This window comes from Sinocyclocheilus grahami, unplaced genomic scaffold (genome assembly GCF_001515645.1).
Source record: "Sinocyclocheilus grahami isolate Dianchi unplaced genomic scaffold, SAMN03320097.WGS_v1.1 scaffold563.1, whole genome shotgun sequence".
Taxonomy (NCBI): domain Eukaryota; kingdom Metazoa; phylum Chordata; class Actinopteri; order Cypriniformes; family Cyprinidae; genus Sinocyclocheilus; species Sinocyclocheilus grahami.
The window spans coordinates 992,954-1,010,329 of record NW_015505742.1 but is presented as its reverse complement, the minus strand read 5'-3'; the positions used below and the strand labels follow the sequence as shown (position 1 = coordinate 1,010,329).

At 37.2% G+C, this 17,376-nt stretch overlaps 1 protein-coding gene across 1 annotated transcript in view; it reads right to left on the bottom strand.

Annotated features, from left to right (window-relative positions):
- Window positions 1-229: 229 nt before the first annotated feature.
- LOC107556285 (partitioning defective 3 homolog B-like) overlaps window positions 230-17,376 on the bottom strand; it is a 94,824-nt gene continuing 77,677 nt past the window's right edge. Inside the window, exons 14-15 of the mRNA XM_016239355.1 lie at window positions 9,218-9,288; window positions 230-1,739 (exon numbers count right to left, since the gene is read on the bottom strand). Coding sequence (XP_016094841.1) covers window positions 1,376-1,739; window positions 9,218-9,288 — 435 coding nt within the window. The 3' untranslated portion in view covers window positions 230-1,375. The remainder of the gene's footprint in view (window positions 1,740-9,217; window positions 9,289-17,376) is intronic.

Here is a 17,376-nt window from a genome sequence, read left to right as displayed (position 1 = left end):
AGCAAAAAACAAATAAACGAACAATCAAAAACAGCAAAATAAAGAAAATTACACATTTTTTTGTCTCTTTTGTTAGGTTTCAAAATAAATTTGACAAAAAAAATAAAATAAAGAAAACAAGTATAAAAAGATTAAATAAAAATATCTAAAAATCCAAGCAAGATAGTAGATTTTCCATAAGCATTGAACGAAAAATGTGATATAAAAATATAGAAATTAAAATCAACTTTTCAATGACAAGACAGACATAACACCAACTGATTATTCATGCAACTATTTAAAGTTAATAGAGTCGCATATGTGTAAAAAATATCTATCCAGCCACTTTCCTGTAAACCACTTCATTCAGGCGATAAATGTGCAAAAAATCTCAACTTAAATTGGGTGCAAAAATTCAGTGTTTGCTGGTTCTTGTAAGATCCTGTTTTGACTGGCAATATATCTCCTATCCATAATAAACAGATAATTTTACACACCAAGGACATCAGGAAGTCTTGTTTTTAAAGCAGTGATCCAACAACAATGATTGTTCACTACAAGAGCCCCGTGTATAGAGCGTTTGCACCAATGGGGCAGCATCTCACGTCGCAGAACTACCAAAAAAAGGCTGAATGGGAAAATAAATACCAGGAATGTAAAAACCTCAACCTAATGTAAAAGAAAAGACGTGACAACAAAAGCCCAAAACAGTTTGAGACTTTGATATCGGATCAGCTATTTGTGTAACCTTGTCCGTTTTGGTGTTTTTGGGCCTCAGAATGGCTTTACTAAAATCAATCAAGGAGGGAGGTGGTTGAAAGAGAATATTACCCTCAAAACATCGCATGAAAAAACACTTTAGGATTGATTCACCGAGTAAAAAGTTAATGGCGTGTTTTAGGGGGACAAAGTTACTGCAAAGGCAATCAAATTCTGAAAAACATTTCTTAAAAGCAGAAAAAAGTAAACTGATGGTGAATTTCTTCACATTTAAAAACTTCCTACCAATCACATCCTCCATGCATTACTCATCAGGGGAAGAAATGGCCATATTATCCAAAGCAGATCATCATATTAAACATCTGTGTGGTATACCGAATTAAATACACGCTAAACATACATATATACAAACCCTATGTGCTTCTGTAAGCTGTAACTTTTAAACGTAACTGACTCGCCTTGATGTTCCGAACTGATGCTAATTAAGAGGAAAAATGGCTGGCATCCGAAACAAATCACAAACTTCACTGAACTAGTTCAATTTGGAGTAATCGATGGCTGTATCAAAGCGATTTGGTTTGCTTTTTCTTCTCATAAGTCTAGGAAAGCTAATTAGATTGTTCTTGTAAATGGACACAATTACATAACCACATAACTTTTTCAGCACCAGCCTCGTCTAGACAGCGCCGATCATTGACTTTTTCTGCCGGGGATCTTGGTATTGTTCATCTCCGTATGGGCTGTAGCGATCAGGGCTGGCCGTCCGATAGTTCCCCTGGTTCAGCGTTTCATATCGCGGTGGTGCTCTGGCACCCGGGGGGTTCAATGAGGGAGGGACGTCCTGCCTCACGGGACCCCTCTGTTGAGCTGGAGATGAGGGATAGTAACCACCTGTGGCCTCTGTGGGTCTGGGTACGGGCATCCGGGGAGAGCGTGGAGGATAGTTGTCTTGATGGGTCCCGTAGATGGGGTTGGTGAAATGGACGGGGTCTCTCTGGTTGGCCCAGTTCTGGTTCGAGTTGTCCTCCACTGGCATCCTCCTGGAAAACCAATACCACAGATAATGAAGCAACTAGTAAGGCTAGGAATAGTTCAGTCAAATATAAGAGATCTTTCATTATTTGCCCATGATGTTGTTCCATACACTCTTCTAAACGAGGGGTTTTCGCAGCAATGCCATCGACAAACAAAGAACCTTTCAGTGAACCGTTCTTAAAAGAACCATTTTTTTTCTTAGTATGAAGAACATTTAAAGGGATAGTTCACCCAAAAATTAAAATTCACCCTCATGTTGTTTCAAACCCATAAGACCTTTGTTCATCTTCGGAACACAAATGAATATATTTTTGATGAAATCCGAGAGCTTTCTGACCCTGTATAGACAGCAACGCAACTGACACATTCAAAGCCCAAAGATAGCAAGGATATCGGTAAAATAGCCCATGTGACATCAGTGGTTCAACTGTAATTTTCTCAAGCTACAAAAACACCTTTTGTGCGCAAAGAAAACAAAAATGACAACTTTAGTCAACAATTCTCCGTGTTGAAGACTGACAGGGAAGAGGAGAAATTGTTGAATAAACTTGTCATTTTTGTTTTCTTTGTGCACAAGACGCATTCTCAAAGCTTCATAAAGTTATGGTTGAACCACTAATGTCAACGATGTCCTTACTACGTTTCTGGGCCTTTAATGTGGTGGTTTCGTTGTCTATGCAGGGGCAGAAATCTCCATCAAAAATATCTTAATTTGTGTTCCGAAGATGAACGAAGGTCTTATGGGCTTGGAATGACATGAGGGTGAGTAATAAATGACAGAATATTCCTTTTTGGGTGAACTATTCCTTTAAAAAATTCCAAATATCCTTTTGTCCAATGAAAAAGATCCATGGATGTTAAATGTTCTTCATGGAACCATAGATACCAATAAAGAACCTTGATTTTTAAGAGTGTAACTTTTGTCATTTTTTCCCACTGAAATTATAAAACGATAAATTTTGAAACAAGGACAAGTTATAGTACCCACAGCTGTCAAGCTCCAAAAATTATTTCAAGACATCTTTACGCTAACTTCTTCATTTGACTTGAGATAACTCAAACAGCAATGAATGAAAATCATGCCTAATTTTTGGTGACATATTTGATTTGAGAGCTGCAGAAAAACAATTTTCATAGAAATTTTCATCTGTTCATCTCAAAGCTGTCATATGACTTTAGAAGTCTTGAAATAGAGTTGTAAGGAAATATATAGTCACAAATATATTCAAATATAAGTCTTAGTGTTTTAATGATGTTTCTTGCCCTTTTTGAGATTGACGGATGTGGTTAGGGTTTTAAAATTCTCTGGCATAAATAAAACAGCATATGGGTGTGGAACAACATGAGGGTGAGTAAATGATGGCAATTTTCATGGTCAACATAGCCATGCTGCTCTGTAGCACAACCTGACGACCAGCATGGTTCTTCTGAAGTTGGTTTACTAAAGAAGTCTTGCTGGTTAAGCTAGTTAAGAAGCCTTGTAAGGAAACCAGAGCGCCATCAGCCCATGCTAGTGAACTCGACAGGATCTAACCCTTGGGTTTCAGTCAGTTCTTCATGTATAGCTTCAAATTTGGGCTTGAAATAATAATAAATAAAAAAACCATGCAATTTGGTCTTTTTATTAACAGGTTGGATTCACATCCAAAACACAACACATGCACTTTAGCAGGGAACACTGATGCGGACAGTTTTGTTCTGGTACAGAAGGTAAACAGCATTCAAACCCCAAAACTGGAATACTTAATGCGTAAACTTCCTTCAAATTAAACATTTACATTCACTTACAGGGAGCCAATCTCTGCTATTCGCAGAAAAATTATTGCACAACTTACCATTTTCAAAGGAGTCGTGGCATTTGCGAATAATAAATAAAAAAACGAAAGAGTCTTTCATAGGCAGTCAGGGAAATTAAGCCAAACAAGATAAAAGCTGTGGCTACAGGAGGACCAAAGAAATGAATAAATGAGAGCCTAAAGCAGGGGTCTTTACAAAACGACATGAATAAATGGAGGGCATCTGCAGATTGAAGGGTAATGGATGCTATATGGAAGGAGAAGACGGCAGTATGCATTTGCATTCTTAATGTTTTCAGGGTTACAGCCTACATTACTTATCCAAATGTTGCATCCGTCTATGATCCATCCCTCTAAAAAACTAACAAGGGGTAGCAGGCAACCTTTATGTCAAAACCTGCACTGCACAACATGTGTGTGAAGGTTTCATGCGTGCAGCTTTTGATTTGATGTTTAATATAGTTCGCTCTAAAGCATGACTGCAGTCCATTCACCATTTCACCTGCCAAAGTTAGTTACAAACACAGAAGTGTGTGGGTGTGTGTAGACTGTGCACTGTACTGTGAGGTGAGTGTGTGTGTGTGGTTATAATCCGTCAGCAGTGTGTGCAGTGTGTCTGTCAGCTCTGACCACCCAAGAACAACTGAAACAGAAATACTGCAGTCTTGAGCCTAAACAGTGTGTGTGGGTTTGTTTAAAGGCTGGAGACAGATAAGGGCCAAACATAGCCAGACTCAAGACTCCAGGCTAATATTACTAATGCTTCATTTTGCTTTCAGAGTGACTGTATCGATAGCACTCACAACACAAATGCTTCTATAAAGAGTAATAATATGTTTACAGAGAACTAATAGTTAATAATTGCAGGTGGATTTAACAGCAATTAACATCTGTGAAATCTCAGGGTATGAATCCTTAATTATTCACTGTTCATTTTTTAAAGCCATTAGAAATGTTTCTAGCAGCTGGACTTTAAGTTTTATAAATGTGTGCCAATGAATCTCAGATTAAAACAACTGTCTGCTCATAAAACAAAATGAATAAGGGCCTAATTTTCCAATTTCCACCAACTTCCTCATAAAGGGGAACTGAACTTCATCTACAGATCACTTTGACTTAATAAATAAGATATATTAAATATAGATACCCCACTTACACTAGAATACACACAATATACTAGAATATGATATACTGTATAAAACGCACTACCTTGTGTATACTAGACAATCTTACATGTTTACACCTTAATTTATATGACATTTATACATCAAATACAGTAGAATATATGATACATGCATTCTATAATGCTGTACATATAATTTTGACTTGAATATAAGATAAACAGTTTAGTCTAGAATATACAATATGATATAAAGTAATTTACATATGTAACCCTCAAAAACACGACACTATATGATATATAGACCATTTAGTCAACAGCATGATATATATATATATACCTCATTCACTATAATATGACATTTACCCTGCATATCCCTGCATAATATCATCAAATTTACACTAGAATATGATAAAGTCCATCTGCACATTTCATTTATACTGTAAATACACTATAATATATCATATAAAGCCCAATTCATATACACTGTACTTTATTTACACTAGACTATATGATTTAAAAACAACTTTGTTAACTTTATTAAAACCAGATCGTTATTACTTGATATAATACAAGATAGTTTATATATACCTCAAAAACGCATAAATATATGGCATAAATCATGTAATGAATATATATATATATATATATATATATATATATATATATATATATATATATATATAGCCTACTGTTTACACTAGAATATTTGATAAATACTGAAATTGATATGGTGCATAGTCCATTTGATCAACAATATATAATATATACGATGTTTACACAAGAAAATTTGATATAGACTAAAATATCCCATTAGGTATGATATATATATACTTCATATACACTATTATACATGCATATATGACATATGACATTATCATTTATCATCTTTTCTTCAACTGAATACTGTTTCCGTGCTGTTTTGATGTACTTTAAAGAGTCGGCAGTCAAAATTAAAATTGCTGGATGATATTCTTTATGACAAATAAGATCATGTGAATTACAGAATGTAGAATGTTTTTAAAATCTATCAAATGCGGTGTACAGCGTTTATTATGAGGGGCTAGAATCCACAGCTCGGTACTCACTACTCAATACTCATGAGTACTTTTAAATAGGCTACTCTTTTACTCTTACTCAAGTAGTTTTTTGGACAAGTACTTTTACTCTACTCACACTACATTTTTTGGAAGGTAATGGTACTTTTACTTGAGTATATTTTTTCAGTACTCTTTCCACCACTGGTTATGTTTAATTGTGTTTTAACGAAAAATAAATTGCTTTTGAAAAGAAAAGAAACTAAATATTGTGCAAACACAAAATCAGTGTTAATAAAAGAACAAACTATTAAAATATGTTTTTAAATAAAATAAAGCCGAAATAAAAAATATTAGATAAAAACTTTAAAAAATAAATAATAAACAATCAATCATTTTTATTGCTAGAATTACTAAGTGATATAATTACTAAAACTTAAAAGCTGAATAGAAATGTAAGAAACAAAACTAAAATTAAATTACAAGAACATAAAAATTCCTAAAAATTAAAATAAGATTTAAAGCTAATTAAAAACATTAATAAATATTATAGAAGTATAACTATACTAGTATACTATAATAGTATAACACTAAACTAAACTAAACGAAGAGAACGATCCTAACAGAGAACAGAACTTTTCGTAAAGACACAAAACACAAAAAATACTGTAATGAAATCTAATGAAACAATAAAATTCAGTGTAACGTTACATAATGAAAGAAATAGAATGCAAATAGAATGAAACATTTTGAAAAACTAAACACTGAAAACAAAACAAAGAGAATGATAATTTTCAAACAGAAATCAAACACGACAAAACCAAACAGGGAGCGCATCTTTCAACAACAGTCCGATACGCAATAGTTGTGTACAGTCAATGCAACAAAATAAACTTTTTAAAAATAAACTGATATTTAGTTATATAAAAGACATTAAAAAGAAAGCCTTTTTAAAAGAACCATAACGTAATAAAACAAAACAAAATGTAACTTTCATTCAAACCAGCAACCTTCTGCTCATCAGCTCTGAGCTTTAACCACTACACCACATCACCATCCTCAGGTCTCGCTGAGGCTGCCGCAGACTGACTGATTGTGTGTGACTGCTGCATTATGGCTCCTACAGAGGAACACAGTATAAAATTGCTCTCTGTGACAAGAGTGATGTGACAAACTGTTTGAAGTGATCGGTTTCAGCCTTGAGGAACTTTTCGAAAAGACCGAAACAAGCACTTTTGCTTCTACTGAGTCATACATACATACGCAGGGAGAGCGAGAGCGTGAGAGAGAGAGAGACGGCGCACAGGGAAATATATGCTAATGTAACGGAGCGCAGTCATTTGAAAGGAAATGGGCCTGAATGAGCACCCCGAGGGAACCACAGCACAAAGTTCAACCCTGAAAAATGTATTTCATTTCATTTAAATAGTCCGCTCTTATGAATACATCGGGGCTTCGGGGCGGCACCGCTGCTTCGGGGAGAGCTGGGAGCCGCAGGAGGGCTGAGGTGGGAGTTTATTTTTGGCGAAAAATATCAAAACAAGATGTGGAGCCTGAGAAAAGTACAAATAAATGATTTTATATGCAAAGTAAAACTTTGTTCAACTCGCTCTGATGTCTCATTTGTAGGTGTTTTACAGGTCTCAGTTCTTGAAAATATGCTTTGATGTGGATTTGGGTGGATTTCGAAAGGACTGAAAGCTCCAAATCTAGATAAATTATATGATACAGTTTAAGTAGATTATTACCATATATGCCATATCTACTCTACTAAGATACTTCAAAGAATACCATGATTTAACTATGGTCCATGTAAAACAAAAACAAACAAAAACAAAAACAAAACAAAAAGCAAAGCAAAAAACTAAAAACAAAACAAAAAAAACATGGTACACGTCCATAAAAACATGGTACTTTTTGTTGATATCTACGGTGGCCGAGTAGTGCAAAGCAAATCACATTCTGAAAACAAAATAACAAAATAACAATTCAGAAAGCACAACAACAATTCAGAAAACATTACAACAAGTCAGAAAACACAATGACAAATTAGAAAACAAAATAAGTCAGAAAACAACGACAAATTACACTAAGTGCAAAAAAAGGGAGGAAAAAAAAGTTCGGCAAAAGACGGGATCGAACCCGGGTCGATCGCTTCAAAAAGCCAACGACACACGCTTATCCATCTGCGCCACTGGAGCTGATGGTTTACAGGCACTTTTATCTAAATGTAAATATACACTCCATATTTTTTATTCCATAGTAAGGGCAATTCATACAATACATTTAAACTGAGCTACTTTAATACCATCTCCGAACTTTCTACCAGGACTCTGCTGTTCTTCGGCTGGTTCTTCTCTGTATACGTTGATTGACAGATGTCTCGTCCAGTCAGCGGTGAGTAATCCCAAACCAATGGCGCGGTCTCAACCTATACCTACCTCTTCCGGTTTGTCTGATTTGTCTTTGTGTTTTCTGACTTGTTATAATGTTTTCTGAATTGTTATTTTGTTTTTCAGACTTGCATTTGCGTTTGTAATTTGTTATTTTGTTTTCAGAATTGTGATTTGCTTTGCACATCTCGGCCACCGTAGATATCCCTTAGCATTCAAGTTCACAAGATCTCAAAATGCAGTTTTAACTCACTTTAAGTATCTTTCTTAACAAAAAAAGAAAAATAAACCTAAACTAAGAAAACAGTTTATGCTAATGCCTCGTTCTTGTGATTAGCAACATCATTAGGAAATATTTATTTTTGCATTTGAAATTTATTTTGGACACATCTGGCGCCAACAGAAGCCAAGAAGATGTTTTGCAGAATATTGGTGTTCAAACAACATTAGATCCCACAGAATTTCTTATTGTATGAACAAAAAACAATTTTCAAAACATTTGATGATGATTTTGTGTTCTTGGGTGAAAAACCTAATTTGAAAAAAACACAACTAAACGCTGCTTTGTTGTTCGTAAACAACTGTTATGTTGTTCGTTTTAGTGGACATATCCATGAATTGCAAGACATCAATCATGTCATCGCACTTTAAAATAATCTAAACAATAATCAGAGTGCCGTTAAGAAACAAATTTGGCTTTAGCTGCCCTTTAATGTGACCCAAAACCATTTTACTTACACTGCGAGCTACCAATATTCAGACGGCTACAGTTGAGCCATGCCATATCTGTGTATGTTCCTGAAGGAGAATGATTGAAGCACTTAAGAACCCAGGATGTGAGCCAGGATAGAATTCCCAGCTTCCTGTCTGGATCCCGGTCCTCTGGGAGCAGATCAGGTGAATATTCCGGGATGAGAAAAGCACTCGGAAGGCAAACACTCAAGATTTAATTAGGGGGCTGAAAGAGGATTAGACTGAGCGTGTGTGTGTGTGTGAAGAAAGGGAAGTCCCCTCCACCTTCCCCAGTCTTGTTTTGTTGACTCTCCGGATCCAACAGTGCCACATATGTCCAGCATATGGTACAAGAACACGCAAACCTAAGCACAAGTGAAAATACACACGCAAACGCAGGTTTACCTGGGCACGGAGGCGTACAGGCGATCAGAGTCGTTGTATCTGGGAACCATTCGTGGATCAGGCCCTCTGATCTGTGGAGCACAGAGAAATCGAATTAGATTGTCACAATCTTCTAATGTGACATTTAGATGTGGTTTTAAAGGTGAAGAGTGTCATTTCTGTACACTACCGACACCAAATGGAAGAAAGCATTGGTGACTATGAAAAACAAACATTCTAAAAAGCAGACCGCACATGAAAAACATGCTTATACATAATTTGTCTCTGTTTTTAATGTCAAAATGTGAACAGACACATGCATAGGATGTGCACATACATTTCCATTCAAAGGTTTGGGATCAGTTCAATTTTTTTTTGTTGATTTTGAAAGAAGTCTCTTGATCAAAGAGGCAACAAAATCAGTAATACTATAAATATTATTACAATTTTTGTTTTCTATTTTAATGCATTTTAAAAGGTAATCTATTCCTGTGATGACAAAGCTGAATTTTCAGCATCATTACTCTACTACTTATCATTATCAATGTTGAAAGCAGTTGTGCTGCTTAATTTTATTTTATTTAATTTTTTCTGGACTCTTTGGCAAACAGAAAGTTCAAAAGAAAAGCATTTATTTAAAATAAAATCTTGTAACATTTTAAATGTTTTTACGGTCACTTTTGTATGTGGAATGTGTTATTGCTGAATAAAAGTATCACTTTCTTAAAAAAATACAAAACTTACTGACCCCAAATTTCTGAGCAGCAGCATACATGAAGAAATCAGTTTACATGAAGAGTGAAACCAATAGGCTTTTGCTTAACATGTTTAAGACTTGAAAGAAAGAAAAAGTTCAAGATGTTTAATCCTAACCTAACTTGGCTAAATTTTAAACCAGTTTGAAATCTGGTCCGGTACTTTGACTAGTCGCAGTGTCTCATAAGAGCATACACTACAATCTGGGTCTTTTTGTTGCTTAAAACTCAAACTCACGATATCAAAACATCAAAAGGCGATAAGCTTGAGAGTTGTAGTGTGCATTGAAGCTAGAATATGTCATGAAGATAGATAAATTCACATCATATCTGTATGACGACTATAAATCAAGGAGAGCAAGAGAGGGAGAAAAGAGTAAACAAGAGAGACAAATGATGCAGCTCGACTGATTTAGTGGAGAAAAGAGGTCAGTGTCTTCAGAGAAAGTCTCCAGCAAGACCATTTTCCACACCCTCTGGATGTAATATGACCCCCCCTCCAAAAACGTTATACTTAATATATGCAGGGTTCATGAATTATATATCTACCCAGTTTAATACTATAATTATCATCAGTATGAGCTATTAACTTCAAGTTAGCATGACCCTCAAAGTGCAGAGCAGAACAAAACACGAACAGGCAATGACAAACATGATACTTGATTTTTAATGCATTTTTTTGCCTCTGCAAACATGAAGGCAAATTGGATGCATTATTTTCCCATTACATCTCCTATGGTTTTGTTACGAGTACAATGAATAATTAAAGCTTATGCGACTATTCCAAGACTTTGCGAGCTTGTGTAAGAGAAATAACTTGCGTTAGACACACATGGCAGGGTTTAACAGTAGTCTCATATGACCGCAGTGGGATTGTGGGAGTGCTGCGTGTGGCAGCTCCTGACAGATGAAGGTTAGAGGCATTATGTAAAGAAGGGCAGCTCATTTCTGGAGACTATGTGAGGAAAATGGTGGCATTTGTCTCAATGAGGCGTTTATAAGTGCACGTCCTCCCGCGTGTCATGGCGGACCTGAGCACTACCCTGCATGCTAAGTGTGATCTTTAAACACAAAGGTGTCTCTCGCAGGGATCGAATGTCACCGAGAGTAAGAGAGAGAGATGACGAGGCGCACGCGGCGTAAAGGTCACATTTAGAAAAGCGAGAGATGATTGTGGGAATGATAGACCGCTGCGCACGCCAAATGATCAGAACGATATACAATTCCTCGCTTTCCTCTGGTCCTTTCAATCTTTATTCCGTCTATTCTGGACGTACAGGCGATCAGTCATGCCTATTGTCACAGATGGAAATATTTATTCTATCGCTTCTCTCTCCAACTTTTCTTTCTCCACAGATCAGCTCTCACTATTGGGAGCAAAGACCCAAGTTTTCAATGTAGAGGTCAACCTATATTTAAAATAATACATCTGATGTAAAACACATCTGAAACAAATGTGCGCATTCTTTAAGCAATAAAATTGTTGGATGTTTAAACGCTACCTTGTTGCTTGCATATAGGGCCGGTTATTACAAAACACCAGAGACTCCAGTGCTTTTTGGATCCTCCACATTACCCACGTGTTTCTCTTCACTGCCCACAGATGTTATCTCGGGCACAGGCGATTGATCTTCAGCGGGTAATTAGCATTTTAGGCAGAAAGGACAAGACGTGGGCCTGTTGCCAGACGCTTGACTCCAATTGAGAGAGAAAATTTGAAACTTTGCCACGGCAGGCTTGGTGGTCCGGGCGAGTTTTCCCCTGTGGGGCCAAAAAGGATCAACAAAACCTGCTCAACCCTGCTAAACCTCACCAAAGGGGGACACTGGGGCACCATGGCAACCAGGCTGCCAAAAACGGTGCTGTTATCAGATCAAAACGGCTGTGTGGACCGATGAAGGACTCGTGCTCTGCTGTGAATGCTGAGAAGCTGAGAAACGTGCATGTTACGCCGGCGAACTCGACTGAGACGGCAAACACTCGCCACAACAAACGTGCAAATGTTTACAAATAGGCATACGCCACTCATGTGTACAGATGCAAGGAGATTAGACATGTGTTTGAGGAGTTTGAGAAGCACATGTACAGCATGAAGGACAAGGTCATCTGGAGCTCACTGGGACTTTTTATACTTAAAAAACACAAAAAATATAAGCAAAGATGCTTGGCAATAAAAATAAAGTTACACATAGTACTTAAATAATATACCATTTATAAAATGCAAAAAACATTTTGTATCCATACATTTAAATATTTCGATATATATACACACACACACACACACACCACCTTTTAAAAAAAAATAAGAATCATTTTTTAAAATATATTTTTAAAAGTAGTATCTTATGCTCACCAAGGCTGCATTTATTTGATCAAAAATCCAGTAAATCCAGTAATATTATGAAATGATTACAATTTAAAATAACAGTTTTCTATTTGAATATATTCTAAAAATGTAAATTATTCCTGTGATGCAAAGCTGAATTTTCAGCATCATTACTCCAGGCTTCAGTGTCACATGATTCTTGAGAAATCCTTCTAATATGCTGATTTGCTGCTCAAGAAACAAACATTTCTGGCTTTACAGTTCCGTTTGAACAATTGAATGCATCCTTGCAGAATAAAATTGTCATTTCCTTAAAAAAATAAATCATAAAATTATTTTTTTTTTTTGGTAGGAATGGTGGAGTATTATACGCATGTTGGATGTATACTGGACAAACGCACATTCCACGCAAACCTGGCAGGTTTACCACTAACTTGACGGGAGCCAATTTGAAGTCCTCAGTAACTTTTGTTCTTTCTCATTACTTTTTGGTAATGAGATTCCATTGATTTGGGCTCAGAGTCGAACTCGATTCCAGAGGGAACTGGCCGTCTGGATTGAAGTTTTGTGGTTGGACTCCAACAGGACTCAAGCTTATCACACTTCTCAACAAACACAAACTGTGCTCAGCGTTTGCCACAAGAAACTCAAGCTGTGAGCAATGTCCCCAAACCTCAGCTGTGCTTCATCGCTTCAGCTGAGTGTGTGTGAGTGTGTAGCAGAAACTTCACCGGACACGCTTCTTTTTATACACCACGGCTATGAAAGCAAGTAAAACAGCCTGGCACTTCATTAAAAAATAAGAGCATATTCTCAAATATAAAAACTACAGCTTCTTCCCCCAGCTCGTTGAAGTTGAATTGCATTGTGATTGTGAACAGGATGCTGAAATTGACGTTTGAAAATAAGGAAATGGAATAAAGATTTAAAATGAAATTCAAAGAAACTTGAAATACAGTAAGAGTAGTTTTTAACTAGTATAAAAAGTCTTTAAATGTAAGATTCAGGCCATTTAATGTATGTATTTTTTATTTACATTTAATAGATGAACTTTCAGATTAATAAAAAAAAAATGGAAGACCACTTCAACGGATTTTGAATTTCATATTGTATTTTTCCTCATATTGATTTTTTTTAACTAATTCAGTAAATTGTATGGATAATTCCAATTTGATTTCCTATGTTAAAAGACAACTCACATAAATTAATTTAACTGCTATCAAGCTAAAAAGTTTTAAAAGTCTTGGAGCTGTATAGTCCTTAAGTTCTCAAAACATACTGTGAAGCTGCTTGAAGGTTGCAGGTTTTCACGACTCCTGATTTAGTAAGTGTTTATTTAAACAAATCATCTACTGAATACAATATCTTAGTTTAGTTTGGTTTAGGTAAGGCTCATTTAGTTGGCAAAGCTTTGGTTCACATCACTGTTTAAAGTCACTGCAAGGTAGACGGGTTACTTTTGTCAAAGTTTCCACAAAGCCGTCAACCAAACTCCACTTCAACGCTAAAACAAACACGTTTTAAACACGCCGTGATCCTATCGCTTGTTGATTTTCTCCCTAGAGTCTCCATGGCCGTGGTGTGTGTGGTATTCTGATCTTTGATGTAGTGCTGCCATGGCCCAATGCCCTCTAACGTGCCCTGAGAAGCCATGGTCGTGCCACCCAGACGGCCCAGGCTTGTTAGCAGCAGATGGTAGAATCATTTTGAGAGGGTAATTTAGACACAAGGCTGTAGGAGGCTGGTCATGACCTCCTCATGTATCGAGCTCAACTCAGTGCAAGAGAGCTGCTTTTGCCATCTAGCACTGGAGTGATGTGTGACCCACTGTATGTATGACATACACGTGCAATTTGACTGGATATGACATGAATATACTGCTCATTTCATCAACGACTACATTTTGTTTGATTGTAACACTGAACATTATACAGAACAATAATTCCATACAAAGCCACACAGTAGTGGTGCTTCTGAATGAATCTGTGTTGCAGAATGAATCGGTTGAGTGATTCAATGACTTGCTTAGGTGGTTGCTAGGGTGTGACTATGTGGCTGCTAAGGCATTCTGCGTGATATCTAGGGTGTTGTAGATGGTTGCTAGGAAGTTCTGTGTGGTTGTTGGTGTGTTTTACATGGGCATTACTAGGTGGTTGTTAATTGGTAGCTTCTAGGATGTTGATAGGGTGTTGTAGATGGTTGCTAGGGTGTTCTATGTGGTTGCTAGAATGTTCTGGGTGGTTGTTTGGATATTCTGAGTGATTGCTAGGGCATCAATACGTGGTTGAAGGGTTGTTAATAGTCGATTTTTAGGGTGCTGCAGATGGTTGCTAGAATGTTCTAAGTGGTTGTTAGGTTGTGTTAGATGGTTGCTAGGCCATTAATAGGTGGTTGATGGATTGTTAATAGGTGGTTGTTAGGGTGTCATAGGTGGTTGCCAGAATATTCTATGTGGTTGCTAGATGGGATATTTTTTGATATTCTGGGTGGTTGCTAGGGTGCTTCTAGAGTGTTGATAGGTGGTTGTTAGAGTGTTGCTAGAATGTTCAGAGTGGTTGTTAGGGTGTGTTACATGGTTGCTAGGGCATTAATGGGTGGTTGATGGGTTGTTCATAGGTGGTTTTAAGATGTTCTGGATGGTTGTTTGGATATTCTGGGTGATTGCTAGGGCATTAATAAGTGGTTGCTAGGGTGCTTCTAGAGTGTTGATAGGTGGTTGTTAGAGTGTTGCTAGAATGTTCTGAGTGGTTGTTAGGGTGTGTTACATGGTTGCAAGGGAATTAATGGGTGGTTGATGGATTGTTCATAGGTGGTTTCTAGGGTGTTGATAGGTGGTTTTTAGGATGTTCTGGATGGTTGTTTGGATATTCTGGGTGATTGCTAGGGCATTAATAAGTGGTTGCTAGTGTGTTTTTGGTGGTTGCTTCATTCCTAAATGATTCTGAGTTTTTGAGTAAATCTGATTCAATGAATTCGTTCCAAAATGAATCCGTATTTTAGAATGAATAGTGATTAATCGAACCAGTTCTTGAGTGAGTCAGTGTTTTTGAAAGAATCATGTGAGTGATTCAATGACTCACTCATAAAAACATCACTTGCTTCATTTCTGAATGGCTCAGTGTTTTTGAGCAAATAGGTTGAGTGATTCAGTGACTCGCTCTTAAAGACTTGTTTCATTCCTGAATGATTCAGTGTATCTGAACAATCGGTTAAATTAATGAGTAATGTGTTGCTTGTCGACACCTACAGATGTAACAATATAAACTGCAGAAAGATTCATGGTAAAATCCCACCACTAATACACAGACTGACAGTGAAATGTCTGACTGTATAAAAAGAAAAAAGTAGAAAATGTTAGGGAAGTCAAAACTGTATTAAAAGGTTTGTATGAATCACATTTACTGCTTACTCCTAAACTGCCATAACCCTCCACCAAAGTGCAAAACACTTTTAAGTCCCAATAAAGAATCAGGGACACGGTTATTATTCTGTCCTTGCTCATTTCTCCCCTGTGGTCTCTCGATGGCTCCCTTCCACCGTTCTTTCCTTTTTGTTTTAGTGGCTTCATTCAGATTCCCGACCACCATTTCCTGCTCTCAAACAAAGGCTATGGCCCTGTGATACGAGTTGGCCTTCCTGTAACACTCGGCTCAACCTCCCGGTGAAGGTGTGACCTGCTTGCTAGAGCAAAGATGAGTCGAGGCCTGTTGTTCCCTGTCCATCCCTGCCTTTCTCGCTTTCCTTCACTCTTAATCTGTCTCCGTGGGCTCATGTTGATATGTTTTGACATGCCAAGCACCTTGTTTAAGGATTTGGGATTATTTGTGGGTTCTGTGAAGAGCCACCTAGTCGCTGTCACTCAATCTTTTAAACTTGTCCGTCACGGCTGCCCGTCAAGCAGGTGCGTGCATTTGGAGATGCAGATGCTGGCTTAATTAGACCTGACAGGGCCAGGATGCTCGTCTCAAGCTGTTCTGTTGCGAGGAAGAGAGGATAACAATCAGAATGACAACCGTCTTAATTTTCCATCTTCTAGCTCTCTCTCCTTCTGTCTCTTTTCTTTCGTTCTCTGCATCTGTCCTGTTTCCTCTCTGTCATTGCAAGCTGCTTTTCGCATTTTGCTCTGGATCTGCTGGTCTCGCGTCAATTTAAAAGTATTAGCAAGACTTGTAAAAATAGAGATGTGCAATGTATCCACAATCATATTAATATCGGCCAATACAGCCTAAGCATTTTTTAACAGGAGAAGTGTGTCATTTTTTGTTTGTTGAAACTTTCCCAAGTTTCGAACTTCATCTCCCAAGTATAGGTCCGGAAAACTGTGAAATGACAAAATAAACCCTAAATGATCAACACAAAATGCAGGTTGCAACCAAGACATAAACCTGAATTCCTGATCATTTTTAGGAGTAACAGCATACCTCCTCTCAACAAGTCACACAATCTTCTGTCCACAGCACAGACGTTTAGGGGCTGTTCAAATCACCAACCCTTAATATGAGCAATAGTATCAGTGATGCCCGCACTAATAATGAATTAATAATTATTCCCGGCATTGGTCATAAATTCTCTACTGGTTCAGCCCTTTTGTGCGAGTATGAGATCATAGATGAGTTGAGACACACACACACACACACACAGCAGACAGACCCAAGGTCTGTGAAAACCAGTCTGTAATCCAATTAAATTCTTCTGTTGTTAATGAATCATACCCCACAGTCCCTGTTGTGTTTGCGTGTGTGTGTGTGTGCGGCTACACCACATGCTAGTCCTTATGTTGGCCTGAACGTCCTTCTCCATTTCTTCTGTTATTCTGACAGCAACCATTCGTCTTTCTTGTATTCATTTCACATATTCATTCATCTATTTCGGAGTAAACTGCCACTTCTCAATGAAGAAATGACTTCATGTATTGCACAAACATTTTTAAACACGGGCTGCTCTTCTACAGTCACCATTAAAAGCGGCTCTAAGATAAATCATGACATTACAATTGCAAAATAGTATGAGCAAATCGACAGAGATAAAGGTACTGGACTGGGTATTTAATTTTGATTCAACAAAGCATTAAAACTATCAACATATAGGCATAGATATTT